Here is a 24,758-nt window from a genome sequence, read left to right on the forward strand (position 1 = left end):
AGATATGCATTTCATCTTTTTGATGAAATGCTTATCATTTCATCTTTTTTCATGTCATCTTTATCTTTCCTATTTGGAAGCACAATGTCTATAATGGGACACAATGCCATCCTCATAAATTCTAGTCATACTGCAGCAAGTGTGGCAGCAAGTTTGCTTCCCAACAACATTGTTTCAGGTTCAGCTATAGTGTCTTCCACCATAGCTCTGGACCAACAAAACCTTCCAGTAGAGAGAAACTGTAAGAAGCTTGCAATATGTATGTGTATGTGAGTGAGTTACTGTCTCTTTGCCTTGACATTATGTGATAGTTGTAAGCAAGTGTCACCACCATGCAAATGATGTCTATTTCCCATAGTTCACGAAAAAATGTCTTGTCATGAAGCAATATTACCTTGCTTGGAAACAGGTGAAGGTTGATGACAGGAAAGTCATCCAGTTGTAGAAAATCTGCCCCAACATATTCTGTCCAACTCATGTGAGTATGGAAAAGTTGACATTAAAACAATGATGATTCTGTCATCCTTGAACAAGGTACATGACTCTACATGCATTATAAACAGTTCAAAAATATGATAAATTGATCTGCCTCAAAGAAAAGAACAAAAAAATCTAAGATTTTGAGCAGAAGGAGGAAAAGATCACTCTCTGGATTGGATTGGATTGGATTGGATTGGATTGCCCATATTCAGTTCACGCAGTACAAAGGCTTCAGCATGTTCCCTCCACCAACCATAGTCTGATGTGGAGGTTGTGGATTTAAGCTTGAGATCATACTATTTTGATGAGCCTTCTCTGCCACACTGGCTAGACATGGATTGGCAGAGGGAAACAGTTTTTTTTGTTTGTTTTTGTTTTGCTTCTTTTTTACTCATACCCAGCAGTAATTAAGTCAATTACATTGACCCCAATGCTCACTGGTACTTATTGTATTGACCATTCAGCATAATTTGAACTTAGAACATAAGGAAGAACGAAACACCTCTAAGCATTCTGCCTGGCATGCAAACAATTCTGCCAGGTCACCACTTAATGAATGGCATTGGCCAAAATGTTAGACTTTCTCCTCTTCTTCACAGTAAATTAATTTATTCCATTTTCAAACTGTTTATAATCACTAACTGCCTTTACAGATAACCACTAGTTTCCTTGGATCCTAACTGTTTACTCAATGTGTTCTAGTTTGTCTGACAGATAAAAACAAGAGCTGCTCCAGCTTCACAGCCGAATGGCTAGCAGTAAGAACGGCAGCCAGTAGTTATGTAAATAACTGCACCAACAAAACCATTTCACTTACCATCTCCTCCGTACCAACATGAAAAATGAATATAAGCCAATTAGAAAAAAAAACTATTTCTAAAGAATATTTTAAAATAATTTCTTCTAAATTTATCCTTCTATCAAATTTGTGGCCTTGTGCCAATGTTAGAAATAGATACAAATTACTTCATATATCTCAAAGACTAATAAGAGAATATAAAAAATCCTTTATTAAAATAATCAACTTGAAAATTGTCATGTGTTTAATGTATTTGAGGGAAAGGCTATCACTTTATTTACACAAGTGTGTGTCTATACAGTATATTTTGGGTTGAGATGGTCTCTTGCTACTCTATGTCTCACTTATAAGTGCAGAGGGTCTTCAAGCAATTCAAAATTTGCCTAAAAATCATGTGCACCTACAGGAAAAACTCAGAGTAGCAGGAGACTGTCTGAATTAAACATAAAAATATTATTAATTTGTTACCATATTAAATACTCTTTCTTCCAACAGTCTATATATATATATATATATATATATATATATATATATATATCTGTATCTTATATATTAATTACATTATGTAAAAGTATTTCATTTACTATAGTCTAATGATCAAAATATTTTTTTAAATGCTCAACAAAGGAAGAAAAAAAAAACCCATCAATTCAGTGTTTTTGTTCTATTATTTGTTTACGTGTGAAAGACAAGAAGTATCAGTGATTCTTTCCGAATGAAAGACTGGAAGAGGAATGTTGGGTTAGTCTAGTACAGTTAATGTTCGTTCAGTTTGAATTGATGCAAATTATTAATAAAAAAAAAAAAGATGGAAAGGATTTCTTGAAAAAAAAACCCAAAATAATGATTACCAAAAGAAAAGGGAAAAAAAAGGAAATAATTATAAATGGAAGCAATTCTTGGAATTATAGCTAAGTGTGCAGTCCGAGTGGTGTAACATGGCAAGGATAATAAGAGTTAACTGCATTCAATGGGTTTACAGAAAGAGAGGGAGAGAGAGAGAGAGGAGGAGGGAGGGAGGGAGTAGTATAGATAGAGTAAGCATATTCAGATGAGCGGGTGCTATTGTAGCAGTATTAGAAGAGATTGAAAGCAGACACCATGCATATATTATGCTATCATGCATATGTCATGCTACTGCTGTATATTTTTGAAGAAATTGCTGTGTGTGTTATGATGTTTGATTGACATAAAGCTTGTTACTGAAATAAATTTTAAAATTCTTTCATTTGTTATTGGTTATTGCTGTTGACAGGATCATTAACATATGCTAAATATTTTTGCATCAGAAATATTTAGCAAATAAGCCTAATATGACATTTTAAATTATTATATATTTACATATTAAAAAAAAATCCATCAGTTTGCCTATTTCCTTTTTGCTCTCTCTCTCTCTCTCTCCCTCCACTTCTTATATTTCAGTTTTAAAAAACTTGCAGTAGTCATTATTTTTTTTTAAAATGTATTCTGAAACAAATTTATTCCAATAGATATTAAAAAAAGAAGAATTCAAATTAAAAAATTTTTTTTTTAATATTCTAATTACATTTAAGTATTCCTCAATAAGATGTAATTTCATATTTAATTTTCTTCTTTTTATCTGTTTAATCGTAAAAACATGTTATATGAATTAAATGATGACAATGATGATGAAAAGATGAGTGAAAGAGTGGTCATCATCCACAGATTCTATGTCCATCTTTCCATGTTGAGTTAAAGACGACATTTTTTTCTTTCTTTTTGAAGTAATGGCTCTACTATTGAATGCCCTTCCAGATTGCAACCCTTTTAACTGACCTTACTGACATGCAGAAATATGGTGTAAACCATCATCATCATTATTCAGTATCTGTTTCCTGTGCTGGTCTGGTTACGAAAGAATGTAACTTTTAAAACACATGTTTCATCATGTGAAATAGCAACTCTTCATTATCATCATTTAGCATCATTGGATGATGTGACAGGATCCAGCAAACCACAGGGCTGCGATGACCCCCAATGTTAGCTTTAAAAGGTTTCTATGGTTGGATAACCTTCCTAATGCCAACTACATGACAAGGTGTGTACTGAGTGCTTTTCTTGTTGCAAGACAGGAAGAGAGCAAGAAAAGGAAAAAGAAAAGAAAAAGCTCCCTCAACAAAGTAGTGATGGTGGTGGTGATGTGAGTATTTGAGAAGAGGAGTTGGTTTTATGCCATATGTTGAAAGGCTACAGTATAATAGAAGTGCAGGTGTTTTGCTACAGAGAAGACACTTGATTACCCTGCATTTTAAAAGGGTGGATGGATGTAGCTGAGAAAAAAGATAAGACTGTAGTAACGGGGAACAAGAAAGTAAGCATAAGAGAGGATATAGATAGTGGATCAAGGGGTTAATCTAAGATGAGTATGGTTAATGATATTTTATTGAAGTCATATCATAATCACCCTTGATTTCCTGAATGGTTTCATTCAAAATATAACAAAAAGTTACTCAACCAGTTAGGTTAGTCATACAAAATATTGTATTTTAATACAGTTGCTAGAATTCAGAGAGACAAGTTGTGGACTGCAATGGTAGGAATCGATTCAGTAAAACTGAAAATTGATATTTCTCGTATGTCTCAGAGTGAAAAACTGTCTACTGTATAGAGTGAAGTTTTTTCTAGCTTCAGGGACAATTTTTGTTATACAAATAAACAATGAATGATTTACAAATTAGATTTTTAACCATTCAATAATCTTTTCAACTGAAGACAGATCAAACCTTTAGTTTGACATGGGAAAGGTTGTGTGGTTAAGAAGTTTGCTTCTCAACCACGTGGTTTTGGGTTCAGTCACACTGCAAAGCATACAGAGCAAGTGTCTTCTACTACACCTTCAGACCAACCAAAACCATGTGGGTGGATTTGATAGACAGAAACTGAAGAAAGTTTGTTGTATATGTATGTGTGTGAGATGATGACGGGGAGGAGTTAAATGACTGGGAAATATTTCCTGGTTAAACACTTTGAGTATCCAATTTTACAAAGGCATGTAACTATTAAAATACATGTTTCACGAAGTGAAATAACAAGTTTTTCTTCCCATTCACAAAAATAATTTTGTTTGATACATTACCAAATGATTTCCTGACCATTTACTATTTTATCAAATATTATTCCCACATATAAATATACATCAAATAAAAGTTTTAATTTTTATTTTTAAGATAATGATATATCTTACACACTCTTTTGTTGTGGGTTCAACAAGACTAAATCAACCTCTAATCTTATTATCAGGCATGTGAAACGAAACTAAACCAAGACCAACAAAGTTAAAAACACTCTTCCCTAACGACATTTAAGATATAGGGATAAATACTTTGATACAAAAACCTTTCAAAATCAAAAAATACCTTTTTAAGATCTATAATCCAGATCAATTTGGTAAGTGCTTTAATACAATCACTAGAATTCAAAGAGACAAGTTGTGGACAGCAATGGTAAGAATCAATTCAGTAAAATTGAAATTTCTTGTATGTTTCAAAGTGAAAAACTACTGTTTGGAGTGAAGTTTTTTCTAGCTTCAGGGACAATTTTTGTTATACAAATAAACAATGAATGATTTACAAATTAGATTTTTAACCATTCAATAATCTTTTCAACTGAAGACAGATCAAACCTTTAGTTTGACATGGGAAAGGTTGTGTGGTTAAGAAGTTTGCTTCTCAACCACGTGGTTTTGGGTTCAGTCACACTGCAAAGCATACAGAGCAAGTGTCTTCTACTACACCTTCAGACCAACCAAAACCATGTGGGTGGATTTGATAGACAGAAACTGAAGAAAGTTTGTTGTATATGTATGTGTGTGAGATGATGACGGGGAGGAGTTAAATGACTGGGAAATATTTCCTGGTTAAACACTTTGAGTATCCAATTTTACAAAGGCATGTAACTATTAAAATACATGTTTCACGAAGTGAAATAACAAGTTTTTCTTCCCATTCACAAAAATAATTTTGTTTGATACATTACCAAATGATTTCCTGACCATTTACTATTTTATCAAATATTATTCCCACATATAAATATACATCAAATAAAAGTTTTAATTTTTATTTTTAAGATAATGATATATCTTACACACTCTTTTGTTGTGGGTTCAACAAGACTAAATCAACCTCTAATCTTATTATCAGGCATGTGAAACGAAACTAAACCAAGACCAACAAAGTTAAAAACACTCTTCCCTAACGACATTTAAGATATAGGGATAAATACTTTGATACAAAAACCTTCAAAATCAAAAAATACCTTTTTAAGATCTATAATCCAGATCAATTTGGTAAGTGCTTTAATACAATCACTAGAATTCAAAGAGACAAGTTGTGGACAGCAATGGTAAGAATCAATTCAGTAAAATTGAAATTTCTTGTATGTTTCAAAGTGAAAAACTACTGTTTGGAGTGAAGTTTTTTCTAGTTTCAGGGACAATTTTTGATATACAAATAAACAATGAATGATTTGTAAATTAGATTTTTAACCTTTCAATAATAATCTTTTCAACTGAATCAAAGGTTGAATTTGCTGAGACGTGTTTTCATTCTCTAACTTGAAATACCATAAAGCCTATTCAGATTCTTAGATGTATACTACACAAAGACTACAGTAGAAAGATGTTTAATTCCAAAGTAGAAACAAGCAGGTTATTAAACAGCTATTGTCCACGTTTATATGAGTATATCATGTCTAATGTCAATGAGTTAGGGCTGAAACAGAGCATGTCAGAAGAAAAAAAAAACATAACATGAATCAGACTTAATTAATGACTTTCTTAAGGTTGTTATGTGGGGGAGGATGGGGGTGAGGGGAGAAAATTAAAAGTTAAAAGTTTTTTTACTATATTAAATAAAAACATATTTTTCAATGTAGCTGTCTGAAATTAAAAAATTAAAAAACCTGACAATAAAATGGTCAAGGAAATAAATCACAACTACAGCTGAATTTCTTTACAGTAAATTGAAAATATTTTGATAACTAGGAAAAAGTATTAGAGACACTAATACTTATGTTTTCATGTTGTTTTCATATATGTTTCAATGTTATGGTGTATCTTAGGAGGGTCATTATGCCAATGACAAACACATGCACTGGTTTTATTTAACTTCTCTCGTTATTTATTTGTTAATCGGTTAACTATTTAACCAATTAACCAAATGATTGCTTAAATTAATTGCTCAGTTGCTCAACCAGTCAGTTAGGTTTGTCCAAGTCCTTTCATTACCACTTGCAATCTTATCAATGATATGATCACTCATTCCAGGTATGCTTCAGGTTAATTCTATGTTAATTCACATCATATCAATATTTATTATCCCTAGTTTCTATTAGTATCTTTAATGGGTTTTTTTTTTTTTGCGGTCCTATCTTATGATCTCTCATATATATATATATATATATATATATATAAATCAGTAGGTGTGTGTGTGTATGTTTCCGCTAGGAAAGGAATGCAAGCATAAATTTTCTGCATCAGTTATTTAGGCAGATTTATCTATTTAATGAAAACTTCAAAACCATAACAATATTTACAATCTGATTGTCACCAACCAAACAAAACGGAAGCAACTGTCTAAGGAGTAGCAAGAAAGAATAGAAACCCATTTATGTTGCCTGATAAAAGAAAAAAGATTACAATTCATGCAATTTATTATCATAAGTTCCTTTGCTTTGTTTGCAACATGTTAATAATAATAGATATGATACAATGAGAATAGTGAACATCATTGTAAAAGCTAATAGAGTTTAACAAGTAGTCCATCAAGGGATGGACTACTTGATGTAGACAATTGAAAATGTGAATATGAATACCATCTTGCTTTAAACGAAAGCTCATAACATGACATCACATATATTTTATCACACACACACACATACAACAGGGTTTTTCAGTTTCCATCTACCAAATTCACTCACAAGGATTTAGCTGGCCCAAGACACTTGCCCGAGGTGCCATGCTGTGGGACTGAACCCATAACCACATACATATATATATATATGTATATATATATCATTATCGTTTAACGTCCATTTTCCATGCTGGCATGGGTTGGATGGTTTGATTGAGGTCTGGAGAGCCAGCGGCTGCACCAAGCTCCAATCTAATCAGCAAATATTTCTACAGCTGGATGCCATGTAAAAAGCACTGGTTCTGGTGCCGCATAAAAGCAGTGGTAATAGTGTCATGTAAAAAGCAGTGGTAATGGTGCCACATAAAAAGCAGTGGTGATGGTGGTGCCACATAAAAAGCAGTGGTGATGGTGGTGCCACATAAAAAGCAGTGGTGATGGTGCCACATAAAAAGCACTGGTGATGGTGTCACATAAAAAGCAGTGGTAATAGTACCATGTAAAAAACAGTGGTAATAGTGCCACATAAAAAGTAGTGGTGATGGTGCCACGTAAAAAGCACTGGCTCTGGTGCCACATAAAAAGCACTGCTCATGGGACCATGTAAAAAGCGCTGTTGATGGTGCCATGTAAAAAGCACTAGAGATAGTGCCACATAAAAAACACCCAGTACACTCTGTAAAGTGGTTAACATTAGGAAGGGCATCCAACTGTAGAAACCATGCCAAAACAGACTATGGAGCCTAGTGCAGTTCCTGGCTTTGCCAGCTCTTGTTAGACCATCCAGCCCATGCCAGCAAGGAAAACGGACTTTAAATGATGATAAATGATGTATAATAATATATATATATATATATATATATATATATATACACACACACACACTCACACACAAACATATTTTAATATATTCAAATATATATCAATAATCAGGGTATTCCAAAAAATTGTAAACACACTTTAACAGCTGATAATTCAATTATCATTTCTTTTTAGATTTAACCGATAAATAATGAAGGGAATCAGACTTAGTTTCAAACAAAGGAAATTCAAGTGCTACAAGAAGTTTGAAAACACAGTCGAAGTGCAAAGACAGTTTAGAAAGGAGTTTCAAATAAAACCATAAATGCAACTTACCACAACTTGGTGGTAAGTCACGTAAAGGACTTAAAATCCATCATGTTCCATTTTTGCCTTCAGAAAATTCCAGCTTCTCTGCACAGTGAAGAACACAGCACACTATGACAACTCACTCCTCCCTTACACACACAACCAAGAATATGGAGCAAGAGCCAACAAGGTAGCCTCTATGCACACATCTGATCTGCTTAAAATAACAGTCAAATCGCCTTCAAATCACACGATACTGTTTTAAATAAGAAAAGGACAAATAAGATAATGTCCTAAGTATTACTACAAAATGTGATGCTTTTGGTCTTTGATAATACATCTGTTCAACTAGGGATGACAACAACAACAATAACAACTAGAATCCTGGCTGGTGGTGTTCTTATATGAACTAATGTGGTTCAATATCGCCCTCAAATCATAGAAACAGTTTTGATATCTCCCTCAAATCACAGAAACAGCTTCAATATCTCCCTCAAATCACATGCTACAATCTTTAAAAAGGACATACTGTGGTCCTAGATACACTTTACTTGTAATACAAAAAAATAGAATGGGATGGTCACAAGTGAAATGCCTCTGATCATAAATCTGCTCAATTAAGGTTTGAATCAGGATTCAATAAGTACTATCTTAGTTCCACAAGAACTGATAAATAGTCACATGAATAAATTTCCTACTGTACAAACAACACACTCAAACAAAAAAAAATCACCATCGTGTTACCACTGCAATACACACAAAAGTTTGAAGCATTATATACAACACAGAAAAGATCTAACAACTCCAGTGAAAAGATAACTGAAAACACTATTGCTGCAATGCAACAAATCTGGTTTATTATCATGGTCTCTGCCAATTCTGACTGACTTTCCTTCTTTCAAATATAAATTTACAAAATATTTAAAACAATGCTTCTCCTTGCCACATCAAGCTACATTCATACAAACAGTGATACTAGAATATCTAGCCTTAAAGACAACAAAAGCATGTGACCCGCACCGTTTTATGGCTGTAGACTGCTACAACTTATCAAACAACTTCATGTATAATAATTCGCAAACACCTAGGTATCTAACATATAAACTAACCAAAGATGGGAGTCTTTATGTGGTCACTTGACCAGCAAGAAGTAGCAGCTAAGTCTCCCTCAAACCACATCCCATTGCCTTAAGAAAGGCAGGTCACACTTGTTAATGTAAGTCTAGATTAGGTATACATGTCTGAAAATAAGACTGAATGGTCATGGCTGGAATGATTTTGATCACAAATCAGTTTAGTCACATAGCAATGACACTAAACAAAACAATAATACTTGGAGCAGGCATGGTTGTGTGGTAAGAAGCTTGCTTCCCAAACACATAGTTATGGTTTCAATCCCACTGTATGGCACCTTAGGCAAGAGTCTTCTACAATAAGTGCCAAGCCAAGCAAAGACTAGAGAGTGGATTTGGTAGACAGAAACTGAAAGAAGCCCATCATGCACGTATGTGTGTCTTTGTGTCAGTGCTTGAGCCCCACTGCTGCATGATAACTAGTGTTGGTATGTACACATCCCTGTAACTTTTGGCAAACTGCTGTTTAGCAAAAGAGATCATAAAATAAGTACCAGGGTTTAAAAAAAAAAGTTTGGGAATAGATTCATCATCATCATCAGCATCGACATTTAACGTCTGCTTTCCATGGACAGTTTGACTGAGGCTGCACCAGGCTCCAATCTGAGTTGGCAAAGTTTCCACAGCTGGATGCCATTCCTAACACAAACCATTCCAAGAGTGGAGTGGGTGCTTTTTACATGCCACCGGTACAGGAACCAATCGGGCAGCACTGGCATCGGTCACATTCAAATGGTGCTTTTTACATGCCACTGGCACAGCTGCCAGTCAGGCAGGCAGCACTGGCATCAACCACACTCGAATGGTGCCTTTTATGTACCACTGGGATGGGTGCCAGTCAGGTGATTAAAAACTCTTCAAGATGGTGCCCCAGCATGGGCACAGTCTAATGACTGAAACAAGTAAAAGATACAAGTCATTTCTCCATCAAATTCAATAACTGTAAAAATTAACATTCTCTCTCAATGTCCAAATTCCTTACATAAACCTCGAAAAAACTAGATCCACTTTACCTCCAGTGACATCGCTATTAGTCAATAGACATACCAAGACAGGCAGTTGCTCAAGCTGCTAGAAACAACAACTAAATCTTTCAAATCAGTCCCCACTATATCAGAACTATTGGATCATGTATCCTTTATATATATATTATGCCTTAAAAACAAAAGGCAAGGACAGTCATAATTTGGATGCCTTCATTTATAGAAGTTTGCTAACCTGGGGTTAAACAGCAATAGATGTAAAATTAACTGAGCAGAAAATTCAATGTATATGCCTAGTTTAATATACTGCACTTCCTCTAATCAACAACTTGCATGACACACAATGTTACTCCAGATACATTCACTGCATTGAATATGTTAGTTACTTCCAAGTGTTTAATCAGCTAATCTCTATGCGCTAAGTCTGACCAGGCAGAATTATGACTACTCAATAAGAACATTTATATTATTCAGTGACAGAGGTTCAATTAACAGCAAACAGTAGCTCTGCAAACTGCTGGAATGTCAAACTGATATATTAAGTTTGTTTTCAAATAAGAAAATTTCATGAGTATTTGTATTGTTTTAAAAAATAAAATTATACTTACTTTTATTCAACTTTTCTAGTTGTAAGTACAAAGGATCCTGAGAAAGAAAATAAAAACAGATAACATGTACATCAAATAACACAATTCAACAGTACAGGTAGTCATGAAATAATTTGCTTGTACAAAAACAGGATATGATATATTAAAGGAAAAACAACCAGATTTTAAATAGAAACAATAAGTGATTGATGAAATGCAGAATTATGTGGCTGATATACTTCCTAAACCCTCATTTATATCTGAAAATATATCAAACATACTGTGATTTTATCACTAATAAATATATACCAACCATATGTTTCAAGTGATTGGTCAAAAACTGAAAATGTTGAAAAGGATTGTTTGTTTAACCCTTTAGCATTCAGGATTACTTGGTCAAATGTATCTTGTAGCTTTGAGATTTCAATGATGTGATTGTTTATTTTTAAAATTACATTGTAAGGGAGGTGCAAGAGGATGGATCTGATCAGTTTGAACATAAAACAGGTAGAATATTAGGCCAGGTATGGCTGGTTTAAATACTATAAGGTTAATGAGCAGTTGTTTGAAATCTAATAATAAAAAGATTCTGAGATACATAAAAAGGAGGGTGGGACCACCATGGAACTTTCACCTAAAATTTTGCATTATCTTTCATAAGATTTTAGTTTAACCCTTTTGACACCAACCCACCCGAGAACACTCATGATTCTATGATACAAAGTTCATGCTTTAAAGTGGTTGAAATTAAAACTTTCCATCAAAATTCCATGTTGTGTTTCAAATACTAGTTTACAAGGGAATGCTGAAAAGTTCCAAGCTTTAAGGGTATCACAAAATGCCTGGTTGGAGGCCCAACCATCCAAGTTCTTTTACAGGGCTTAAAAAAACTGAAGGACCACTGCAATAAGTGTGTGTCTGAGAAGGGAAAATCATAATTAACTAATCCTCTTGTATTTTCTTTTACCCAAAGCCAAGAACTTTTTAGCACCCCAGTTCTATATTTAAGAGATGAGGAATTATGTACATTATTTACATTCAATGGACATTTGTCCTCATTTTGTTTGTTATTAATACAATGTTTTGGCTGATATACCCTCCAGCCTTGTTCAGGTGTCTTGGGGAAATTATTGTTATTATTATTATTGTTGTTGTTGTTAGTTTTCAGGTCACTGCTTGGAATCGAACTCGGAATCTTGGGGTTAATAGCGTGCACTCTTAACCACTACGCCATATACCCATGGGTACCCCCTCATAATAACTACAAAGTTATATTATTAAGATCTTCACTATTTTCTAAATTAATTGAAACAAAGGAAGAATATTTTAACAAAAATATGATAATGAAATTGTTAATGTTTTAAAAAATCACATAAATATATTTTCCAGTGATTTGCTCTTGGACAGGTTAATATAAAAAAACTCTTAAATATGTGGAAGATACCAGTAATACAAACCATCAAATTGATTAAAATATTGACTAAGATTTCAATGCTCACCACTGAAAAGTATTAGACTTCAGCATGTATAAAAGAAATTAAGTTTACTGAAAATAATAATTTGTAGCTTGTACAAGTGGGACCAATATACCGACTGAAATCAGAGAAGAGGATGTTCTATCTTATTTCGTTTTTTAAATTTTATATTGTATTTTGTAAAAAATAATAGTCACTGATTACAAGTTTCCAGTATCTTATTTATAGCATTTACAATGCCAAGAATGTCAAAGGAATATCTTTGTAACTTGGGTGGAAAAAGATGCCATAGAGCAATTTTGCTTGAAAGTACTATTTTGTCATTTTTCTTGCTGACATTTATGGCTTTCATTTGATATACATGTATATTGCATGTACACACACACCTTTCCTACCTTGGGACCTCAACTCTGGGTGGAGCTGTAGGGGTGCTGTCACATATATATATGGTATGTCTTGGGAATTTTAAAATTGGCAGAATCCATCCCTCTTCAGGTCTAAATGAGAAGCTATAAGAGGAGGGAGAGAGCGAGAGAAATGGTTAGTAATAAAGAAGGAGAGATACAGTGGCATCTGCTGTAACACAGGCATTTTGATGGGAGGGAGACAGCAAGAGAGTAGAGATGGATACAGATTGAGAGGAGTAGTAGAGTTGGACTGGAAGAAATAATTAGATTACTGGAATCAGTGTGTGTCAGAATCACTAAAATGTACTGACTGGCCACAAATAAGATGTAAGATAATGACTAATTTAAAAATTATCAAATCAAATTTAAACCTTTTGTTACCATATTTCTATTGAAATACAATGTACTAGGTTTCAAATATTGTAGAATTGAGTACAATAACTAATTATTAAGCTGGTATTTAGAACATAAATTAACTTGAAATTGTGACAATTGGTTTAAATTTAGATCACTTTAACCCCTTACCCGGGAAAGACAAGTTAATTTGTTTTCACCCAATTTGTCCAAAATACATAATTTCAAAACCAGCCACACGCAAGTTTTAAACATCAAATCTGGTGGGATTTTTTCTTTTTTTCTTTAAATTTTATTTACAAATTACACCCAGAGAATGACAATGAGTATGAATCTTCTATTAGAAGCCTGGATACATCGGATGAGAGTGCAAGCTTGTCTGATAAAAAAAATTCATCTGGAAATTAAATGTTTTCTCCCACCAAAAAAAAAGTTGCTGGGGAAGGGGTTAAAACAGGAAGTTTGTAAGACAGGACCTGCGATGGTCTCAGGTAGGTTGGTATCAAAAGGGTTAAGGACTTTTTTGAAGTAGAATTTGGTAGAAGCAACTCTATTTCTAAGAATAATATATTAGTAAATTTTAGATGTGAATATTTTATTTAACTCTGATGCTATGGCTTCAGTGTGTCTCCAATAAATTTTGTATGGATAAACTTTTCACTCTTTTGCAAAATATTTATTTCATTTAAGAGAATTTTTCATATTACATACACTTTGGTTTTATATTTAAACAATGCTTTGATCTTGAAAAGGAAGGGTTGTGTATATAACGGAGTTTATTACATTTCAAATCATTATTTGTCAATTTGCTTTAGGTGTATGACCTTGTTTTAACTTTGATGTACTTCAGATATTTGGAACTAATGAAAAAAGGTGTTCCGGATCTTCTTTTATAGCATATTTATAGTTTATTCCTTTCATGTTATAGCCTTTTGATAAAAACAGCTCTTCATTTTCTAAGTTGCTATTTTCTTGTGCTTAATTGTTTGTTACTTTGTTAATAAATAACATAAAAAGAAGCCACAATGAAACAGCTATAGCCTTTCACCTTTTACAGGTTAAGGTACTAAAAAGTAGCCCAATGGTTTATATTAGCCATGAATGTTGAGTGTTTTCAAGCAATATATGATTAAAATGTGATTAGTTTCATTAGAAAGACAGGAAAGAATTGGTGGTACCATAAATTGAGAAGCCAGAATTAGTGGTATTATAAATTGAAGTGTCAGTGTTAAACCTTTCTTCAAGACGAACTATTATTCAACAGCTCTCCACAACCTTGAGGAGAGGGTTGAGTAATAGACAAAAGGGTAATGAAAGGAAGGGAGCAAAAAACATAATAATCAGGAGAGACCCCACTTTAGCTATTATTCATCTCAATCATTATCACCACTAGATTCATTTTGCCATGCTTACACGAGAAAGATGGGACCTCTCCAGTACAGCATTTCACCACAAATCACAGTTCTTTGTCATCTCCTTCATGAAGTTTAGCTTCTTGAGGTTAATGTTCATTATTTTGAATCATGCCCTTCCTTGGCACTTCTTTATACAACTGAAATCCTCCAGCAATTGACATTCTCCATTCTATCACAGTCTTCTTTCTTGCACACTACTTCCAATTCCTTATATATCTAATTTTTCTACCGGCTCATTTGTGCTCCATCATTAATGTACGTCATCATCATTATTTTATCTTCTCTTTCTATGATGGTATGGGTTGAACAGTGCTAGTCAGTTCTTATGTTGAGTTACTGCCCTCTTAGATGGGTCAGAAACCATAATTAGTTCATATGTTCCACTCTCTGACATAGTTTCTGGATAGCCTCCATAAAGCCAATCATTTTATAGAGTATACTGAGCACATTTTAGCAGAGAAGTCTTTGATAAGACTAAAAAAATTTTCTTAGACCTATGTATATGCACCAACCAATTTACTAGGTCTTTTGCTATAACCCAGGTTGATCAAAGATTTGTGGGTGTGTTTGTGTCCTTGTTGTTTTGATATTGCACAATAGCTGTAATTAAGAATCATTGCTATACAAGGAGTATCATTTATTTTTAATCTTCTGTGTAAACATGCCCAGCCATGAGGAAATATTACCTAACGTGGAAACAGGTGAGGGTCAGCAACAGGAAGGGTACCTGACCATAAAAATCTGCTTCAATGAACTTCATCTGTCTCAAGAAAGCATGGAAAAGCATGGATCTTATGATGATGATGATGATGATATATATACAAATTACTTCAAAATGAAATTTCTGCATGATGATTGAAATAATCTCAAAAGACTTACGTTATTAACAGTTTGGTTAAGGTTCCAGCTTTGTTGGCAAGCTTCAAAATTTTCGGTTGGAAAAACAGTCTCAGATCCAGCCATCGGAAAAATCTCAATAACATCCAATTTTCTGTGACCCAAAGGTCACTCCAATCAAGTTTTGTTAACCTAATGAAACAATTTTATACAAAGTTTATTTTAGATTGAATAATTTATTTAACATGTCAAAAAAAAGTGGGGGGGGGGTGACAATGCAGGTATAAGAAAAGAAATAAAATTAAATTAATAATTCCTAGTTTTATTTGCTTTTTGTGAAATACATTTTCTAGCAAGATAGTCAATTATTAAATTTTGTGTGGTTGATAAATGTAACATTTTTGGTATAAAATGCGGCTAAGCTTAATAAAGATTTGGATTAATAAGTTTTGAAGACTCAGGTTTTCAAAATAATAATATTCTATTATACTTTTTTTCTATAGCATACTTTCTTCTTGCTAGTGTAAATAAGCATGTATGTGTGTGTGTGAAATATTTGCTTTAGGTCAGCATTTATTGTTTTGTAACATTTTATTGTGGCGCCAGCATTAAAGAGGTTATCTTGTCCTTGGCAAAACTAAAGGGTTCTCTCTTCCATACTGCCTCTGCAGTTGCCTCATTCTTGACATGGTTGAAGACTAAAGCAAGCTATTACTCTGCACTTTCGTATACAAATTAGAAGAAAGAGAGACTGGCAGAAGAAAGACAGAGTAATAGTAGTGGGAGGATTAATAGAAGGGAGAATAAAGGAAAAAATCCAGAAACAAGGGAATAGAAGTGAACTAGGGTGCTAAGAATGGGAGGATGATGAAAGAAATGTAATGGAAGAGAGAGAGGTGGGGGAAGCACACAGCTACATGACAGGTGTTGGTAAGAAAATTGCATAGAAACTTAACCAAGAGGCAGCTACATGAGAGCTGTTGGTAAGGAGGTTGAATACAAATGATATGGTGATATATAGAAAATCTAATTTTCCTGCTGAACTACATAGAAATTGCATGAACAAGAGAGTGATATCATAAAGAAACAACTAACTTTAATAATACTGTTGTTTAATGCAGTCTTACTACAGTTATGAAGAATAGATGAAATAAAATCTTTCCTAAGAAAATTGAAATATAGCTATTTCTGCAAACATTTTATGTATCATATCAAGAAAACATTTAGGATACACAAAACTTTCTTTTTATCCTTGAACTGAAAAAAGACACACCTCAGAGAACATGTCCTGCACAAAATTTTAAACAGACGATTTTTTAGATATATCTGATCAATCTGTCTACACATATAGCCTTCATTAAATGAAGACTAACAGATTGAAACTTTGAAGTCACTGTTAGCACTCCTGTAAAAGTATATTATATGGATGCATGAATGCTCTCTTCTGTTTTTAATTATTTAAACTAGCAAATCTACAATGAAGGCATAGAATGGGGGAATGAAGTCATAACATCAGTATGTATTGAGAAATGTGTAAATGGACTTGGTAGATTACTGGGTGATGTCTTAGAGAAATCACATTATTGTTGGTGATACAGCATTCTATTGCAGATACATGACGTGTTTACAACTAAGTGACATGTGATGACGATTCATTCCAGAACTGAAATAGGCTCCCAGCCTCTGTATCATGAATGGTTAGGCGGACCAATCCTAACAAAAGCTAAAGCTTTCTTCAACCACTACATAAAAAGTATTAAGAAAAATGTTATTTAGATATACTTTTATTTTAATTGTTTACACTATTTTATGCCTGTTTATACTCTTAAACATTCAAAGTTCACAAATTTCCCTCTTTGAACTATGAATCGTATTCCTTTCGATAATATGATTACAAAATTTCTGTTCGGTTGACACTAATTTTCAAATTACTGGAGTTCGTTACTCTACTCATAGCGATGTATAACTGGGTGTGTGTAAACATCAGAGTGGGTAAAAATGCACCTACACAATCTTAAGTCTGGCCCTGTGCCTTGTTTGCTGTGAATGCGTAAGTGGAATCTATAGGAATCTGCCCATCTATGATGGGAAACAAAAGGATAGTATTGCAAATCCAAACCTTCTAAATTCATGACCTATACGGGGACGAAACCTAGAGTTAGTCTTTGTTGCCGGAATTTTAACAAAAAAAAAAAAAAAAATCAAAGATGATTTATTAGTACAAAAGTTAGTATCAATAACTGTTTATACACCAATAAAAGATGAGCCAAAGCCATCACAATCATTCCTTAATAAAGCTATCATAAACTAAAACTTTCATAAATGACATCATAATTCAGTGAAGAAGTAACCTGACTTACTTCCCTTCTACTTGTTTTACAACTGTAATTTTTATTCACTTTTTTTTACACCCATAAACTGAACAGTTTACCCTCAATATCCACTAAATAATTATACTTTCTCACATTTTTTTTCACTAAAAACCTGCCAGATTACCTCCTTCATAATCTGGAAAAAACATTGTGACCATTGGTCCAGCCGTTTGACCATGAAGAGGGTACAAACAGACAGACGGATATAATACCCATTATAGTAAGATTCTTCCTCTGAAGAAGAAGCTGGTTTCTAACAAAGATAAAAAGCTCCAGCATTGGAATGTAAATAGCAAAAAAAACCATGTCACATTTTGAAACTTAAGAAAAATCTTGCATATTTTTACTGTTTTACTTGCAGATTGCATTTGTAATGTGCAAGTTAGTTGGCTGATTTCTTTTTCTGAAAATCCAAGCTTATCCAAACTGTCAGTCAGGCATTTATTCACAAAACCAAGTACACCAATTATGTATGTATTTATACACACACACACACACACACACACACAGAGTAAGTACTCTGCACTTACAGGCTGAATAAATATTTGAAACATACTAGACACTGTTAAATACTTTTTTATCTGTTACCAGTTTTACAAGTAAACATAACTATTATATGCACAGTGGCCATGAGGTTAAAATGCTGAACCACAACCACTTAACTACTGGTTAAGTGGTCACATGTTCAGATTATACAACTGTCTGGGTTTTGCTCCTGTACAAGGTACCTATCTGGAGCACCAGATCCACTCCTGCTTTATATTTGAGTGACAGAAAGTAGGAAGATCATCCAACTGTAGAAACCATTGTTTTGGCACAGAAAAATGGATGTAAAACAGTGAAGTAAAAAAAAAAAACAATCAAAACAGACCTCAGAAACTGTGCCAATATCTAACATAAGCACTGAAGCATAACTACTTTGGATAGCACATGAAATTAGTTTTCTTTTACTTAATGACTGGATTTGTCTAGAATATGAATAGCACTGTTGCAATTCTACATTCCTCCATTAACCATGCGGCTGGTTTCTCAATTATTTCCCCCCCAAGATCTTGCTGCCACTATTTTTACATGGTTCGTACTTTAGCACACAGTATGTTTCTTATTTGTTGGTCAGGCCCATGAGCTAACTAAACAGATGATTGTGCCCAAGCAAACATCTTAACCCTTTCGTTACCAACCTGGCTCAAACTGGCACTGGCTCTGAAGTACAAATGTCTTGTTTCCATAAGTTTTGAATTAAAATCTTCCACCAAACCCGAGGTGTGTCTTTTTTATGTTCCTAACACTGGCTGAATGATAAGTAAGTTATTATACTAAATTCTTTGTTATATTTAAAGTAATTGAAAGAAACACAGAGCATCATAAAATAAATACAGTAACGAAAGGGTTAATGATAGAGTTACATCTGGATGTCTATATCTATTCGTTCATGTGTGTGTGTGTGTGTGTGGTGTGTGTGTGTGTGCGCGTGCATGCGTGCGTTATTGAAATTATTTAAACCACAAATGAAATTCTGGTATATATTTGTAACAACAAAATATGATACAATGTAATTAATTGAGATAAGTTTCAGAGTTACTATACCATTGATTTGTATTTCAGTAGGTCATATAGACCTACTGAAGGCACCAATCAGTGCTAATGGATTGAATAAAACTATTTAGCAAAATCTCAATGATAATTAGTATTTACATTTGGAGCAATCAGACTGTATAGAAAAGTGCTACAAGTTTAATAGCATTTGTATTAATGGATGAGTAATTTATGATAGCTCTATCTCTCTCTCTCTCTCTCTCTCACACACACACACACATACACGTGTATATGTGTGTATATAAGGTTATCAATATAAGAAAGATTTAAGAGTATTTGAGATAGTTTAATATTTGATATTTAAAAGGCAGCAAGCTGACAGAAACGTTAACATGCCGGACAAAATGCTTAGCAGTATTTCGTCTGTCTTTACATTCTGAGTTCAGCTTTGTCTTTCATCCTTTCGGGATCAATAAATTAAGTACCAGTTGCTTACTGGGGTCAATCTAATCAACTGCCCCCCACTCCTAAAAATTTCATACCTTGTGCCTAGAGTAGAAAAGAATACGATATTTAAGAGAAAAATATATTTTAATATATTTACATTGAACTCACTATGACAATGTCATCTTTTTGTCTTTTAAAAAAAAATTATTTTTAATTGGTGGTCTTCTTTGGGGATATAATCTAAGATGATCATATGCATAACAACAGCAAGGTCTCAGTTCTGAGTACAATGTTCCATTGTAGATTTTACATGAACATGTAGATGATTTAGTAATCGTTGGGAGATGAAATATTTCCTGGCCCTGAAGAGGAGAACCAATTTTAGGGATCCAGGTTTGGCTATGTTGTGTCTAAAACCACTGGGAGAGGTCATTGGTGATGGTCAGGTATAGCACTTGAAGTTTAATTATTCAAATGTTTCTTTGATATGTATAGAAATTATCTTTAGATTAAGATGAGAACAGCATAAACTTTATTAGGAAATTTACCTGAGATGCCTGTTCATAGAGGAAGTGCAGACTTAATATGGATGACACTTGTAAGCAGTAAATTAGGGAGGAGTTAAGGGTAGCATCATAGGTACAGGGGTGGGCATTGCAGGATGTCACATCATGTAGACTGTTGATGCACAGAATGAAGAATGTGGGGGACAAAAGCCAAATCTCTGGACATGACCAGAGTTGTTAGAGCATGGGTCAGAGAGAGTTCCATTAGTACATGCTGCAGATGGTGTGACCTGACAGGAAGCTTGTATTGCAAAGGAAAATAGAGAGATGGACCCACAAAATGGTACTTTAGCTAGATTTGTATACTATACATAGTCAAATACTTTGCTTATATCAAGTGTAACAGCATTATTTTCTTCAAATTTCTCAGAAAAGATGAGCTATAAGTGTCTCTGGCACAGCTTCCATATGGTTCTGTGGAAGCTGTACGGGTGATCATTAATGAGATTTCAAAGTGTCTCAGTTACTTTCAAAATGTTGGAAGGCAAAGTGATAGGCTGGTTATTGGCTGAGTCAGAGAAGGTGCAATTCTAAGGAAATGAGACAAAGTAGCCTATTTCCAACGATTGGTTACAACTCAATAAAGAGATAGAGAGAAGCTGAAGTTTGAATTATATTTAATTAGTACCATATTAAGTATGAAATTATTAATTCAAGATGACTTTGTGTATCACAGAATACAAATATATTTTAATAACTAAACAGACCAGGGATGCTTATTGCTTCAAGGGTTTTCTGCAAAGGATCAATTACACATTATACAATGAATGAAAACAACACAAGTTTGTAAAAATTAAAAGATAAGCTTCTAACATATAAAATTACTGCTGAAATGTTCACACACACACACAGTGAAAAGAGTGCTACCACACAGGATGTAATAATTTCTCTAGTCATCCAAGACTACACGTTGCTGATGAGGTCCATAAAGTTGGAAACATACAGAATTATCGTTATACTGATAAAAATAAGACTTATTCCCCACTGCATTCTATATTTGATTTTAATAAATCAAATTTTTGCGATTGTCTTCCCTGCTTGTATGTTTTTCTTTCTTTGGCAAGAATTAATCATTCTGAAAATGATTTGTTCTCATCACTAACAGTACAACTTTAATTAATAATGTCTTGGTTGATTATATTAAGTATATTAGTACCCACTCAACTATGAAGTTTTTGAGTAGGAACCATCCCTGGGTGTTTTCTTCACCCTACTCTCTAGCTACACACACACACACAAGCATATATGTATGTATGTATGTATGTATGTATATATATATATATATATATATATATATATATATATATCTTAAGAGCTGAGAAGAATCAGCTGCTGATTGAAACCTGAGACAATTATCCTAAGTATACTGCTACTACTGTGTCACATGAATGGGTGTGTGTATATATACAATAACAACTAGTTTCTCAATTCCCAACAACATGCAATTATTTAACTTCGCTGACATGGAACTGGTAAGTAATTGATATATTTACATAAAACAAGAAAAACAACAGTCATTTCTAATATACACACAAGGCCAGAATTGGCAGGAGGCGGTGGGCGGGTATATTGACTTTACTACTTCACTGATGCTTTATTTCATTGACTCCAGAAAGATGAAGGGGTAAAGTTGATCTCAGCTAGATTTGAAATCAAGGATGCAATAGAACTTTTACAAACACTACTTGGCATTTTCTGTGATCTACTGAAGTTTCTACCAATTCATAAATAATAATAGTATCAAATAATAATAATAATAATAATAGTATCTAACATAAACACAAAGCTAGTAATTTGGGTTGGGTTGGGTTGGGTTGGGTTGGGAACAGTTGATTACTGCAACCCTGCTGCTGCTTGACTGGTACTTTATAAATCCCAGAAGGATGAAAGGCAAAGTTGATTTTGGCAGTGTTTGGAATCAGAATGCAAAAATGCTAGAATATATACTACAAAACATTTTGTCCAACTCACCAATGATTCAGCCAAATGCCCTCCTCTTCTTCTATTACTACTACTACTACTACTACTATTATAAGTTAACTCCATTACTTGACTGGTACTTTTTTTTTATCCAACCTGAAAGGATGAAAAGCAAAGTTGACCTCAGCAGGATTTGAACTTAGAACATAAAGAGCCAGAAGAAATACCTCTAAGTATTTTGTACATGCTAACAATTCTGCCATCTCACTGCTTTAATAAAAATAATTGCTGACTTTAGACAATACATATAACAGACTGGTGGCTTAATTAAAATTTGAATATACAAATAATTAATTTACATTTTTCATCAAAATAAAAAACTCTCTTCTAGTGTTTGCTAACTGAACAAAACCCTGCTGCAAAAACCAGAAATATAGAGGGCCAGAATGCACAAGATAAACTAGAAGAAAATAACAGTAGAATTTGAGAACAAATGAGAAATGTAACATACAAACCAGTTCGCAAGTTCACTGAGGATACTAGTTGGTTAATCCTGCTTTATTTAGCAAGGGTTTAAACTTTTTTTACTTGAAAGTAATCATTAATATAGACAGTCAAATTTGAGAATAGTGCATAGCTTGGAACAAATTTTATAAATCTGAACTTTGATACAACACTACAACGTCTAACATTAAGAATCAGGAAGTAGCTTAAGTTTATTGGGTTTATTGAGTATGACCTATCAATTTTTAATGAAGTACTTTTAGGAAATTTAACCAATAAAAAAAGAAAGGAAACAAAATTGACAGCTTTCCTTTTTCATCTCTACATTCCATGAGTTGAGTTCAAGGTTAAATGATTGTTAATGGTATCATAGAATCTCACTTTTCAAAATGTTCACTACACACATGATATATACTGATTAACCCTTTAGTGACCATATTTCTAATGAAATACCCTTGTCTACATGTCTGATCTTTTTTATACCAACTTGTCTAAAATAGTCCCTACTCTTGTGATATAAATTCCACCACTTTAAAATGATTTAAATTAAAATCTTTCATCAAAATGCCAGGTCATTCTTTAGCTGGTGTTTAGAATATAAATCTAATAATCAGAATACCTGCTAAATAGTAACAAGGATATTTTTATAAATTCTTCATTATTTTCAAAATTAATTAAAACAAACATATTTCAACAGAGATATGGCAAAAAAAAAAAAGATTAAAATAATTTTGAAAATAATCCTAAATTTGGAAAGGTTTATTAATTTTTTTCTATTATTAATTTTATGTCTCTAATATAACTTCATAAATACTTCTTACATAAAATCATGACATAGTTTTGATTGAAATATGAACACTAAATCAAAACAAGATTTTGTATCACGTCATCAGGTTGGTGTCAAAAGTGTTAATTGCCATAAATACTTCATTAAAGCAGTCATTACATCATCATCATCGTTTAGCATCTGTTTTCCATGCTAGCATGGGTTGGACGGTTCAACTGGGGTCTGTGAAGCCGGAAGGCTTCATCAGGCCCAGTCAGATCTGGCAGTGTTTCTACGGCTGGATGCCCTTCCTAACACCAACCACTCCGTGAGTGTAGTGGGTGCTTTTTACGTGCCACCCGCACAGGTGCCAGACAGAGCTGGCAAACGGCCACGAACGGATGGTGCTTTTTACGTGCCACCGGCACGAGGCCAGTCGGGGCGGCGCTGGCAACAGTCACGTTCGGATGGTTCTCTTACATGCCACCGGCACTGGTAACTCATCTGCAATTTCCATTGATCGATTTCGATTCTGATCCTCACTTGCCTCAACAGGTCTTCACAAGTAGAGTTTTGTGTCCCAAGAAGGGAAGGTATGCATACGTAGGCTGGCCCCATCCCATGTAGAAGGCCACGGGTTATGGTCTCACTTGTCCTGCCGGGTCTTCTCGCGCACAGCACACTTCCAGAGGTCTCGGTCTCTAGTCATTTCCTCAGTGAGACCTAAAGTTCGAAGGTTGTGCTTCACCACCTCGTCCCAGGTTTTCCTGGGTCTGCCTCTTCCACAGGTTCCCTCAACCGCTAGGGTGTGGCACTTTTTCACACAACTATCTTCATCCATTCTCGCCACATGCCCATACCAGCGCAAACGTCTCTCTTGCACACCACAACTGATGCTTCTTAGGTCCAGCTTTTCTCTCAAGGTACTTACACTCTGCCGAGTATGAGTACTGACATTACACATCCATCGGAGCATACTGGCTTCATTTCTTGTGAGCTTACGCATGTCCTCAGCAGTCACGGCCCATGTTTCACTGCCATGTAGCATGGCTGTTCGTACACATGCATCATACAGTCTGCCTTTTATTCTGTGCGAGAGGCCTTTTGTCACCAGCAGAGGTAAGAGCTCTCTGAACTTTGCCCAAGCTATTTTACTCTAGCAGTTACACTTTCAGCACACCCGCCCCCGCTGCTGAC

At 34.1% G+C, this 24,758-nt stretch overlaps 1 protein-coding gene across 2 annotated transcripts in view; it reads right to left on the reverse strand.

Moving 5' to 3' along the window:
• Positions 1–24,758, reverse strand: part of LOC115212762 (probable helicase with zinc finger domain) — a 114,023-nt gene that overhangs the window by 53,092 nt on the left and 36,173 nt on the right. For both annotated transcript variants that reach the window (XM_029781432.2, XM_036503980.1), the window contains 2 exons: positions 15,493–15,642; positions 10,984–11,020 (listed from right to left, as the gene is read on the reverse strand). In XM_029781432.2, coding sequence (XP_029637292.1) covers positions 10,984–11,020; positions 15,493–15,576 — 121 coding nt within the window. In that variant the 5' untranslated portion in view covers positions 15,577–15,642. The remainder of the gene's footprint in view (positions 1–10,983; positions 11,021–15,492; positions 15,643–24,758) is intronic.

This window comes from Octopus sinensis, linkage group LG6 (genome assembly GCF_006345805.1).
Source record: "Octopus sinensis linkage group LG6, ASM634580v1, whole genome shotgun sequence".
NCBI classification, from domain to species: Eukaryota; Metazoa; Mollusca; class Cephalopoda; order Octopoda; family Octopodidae; genus Octopus; species Octopus sinensis.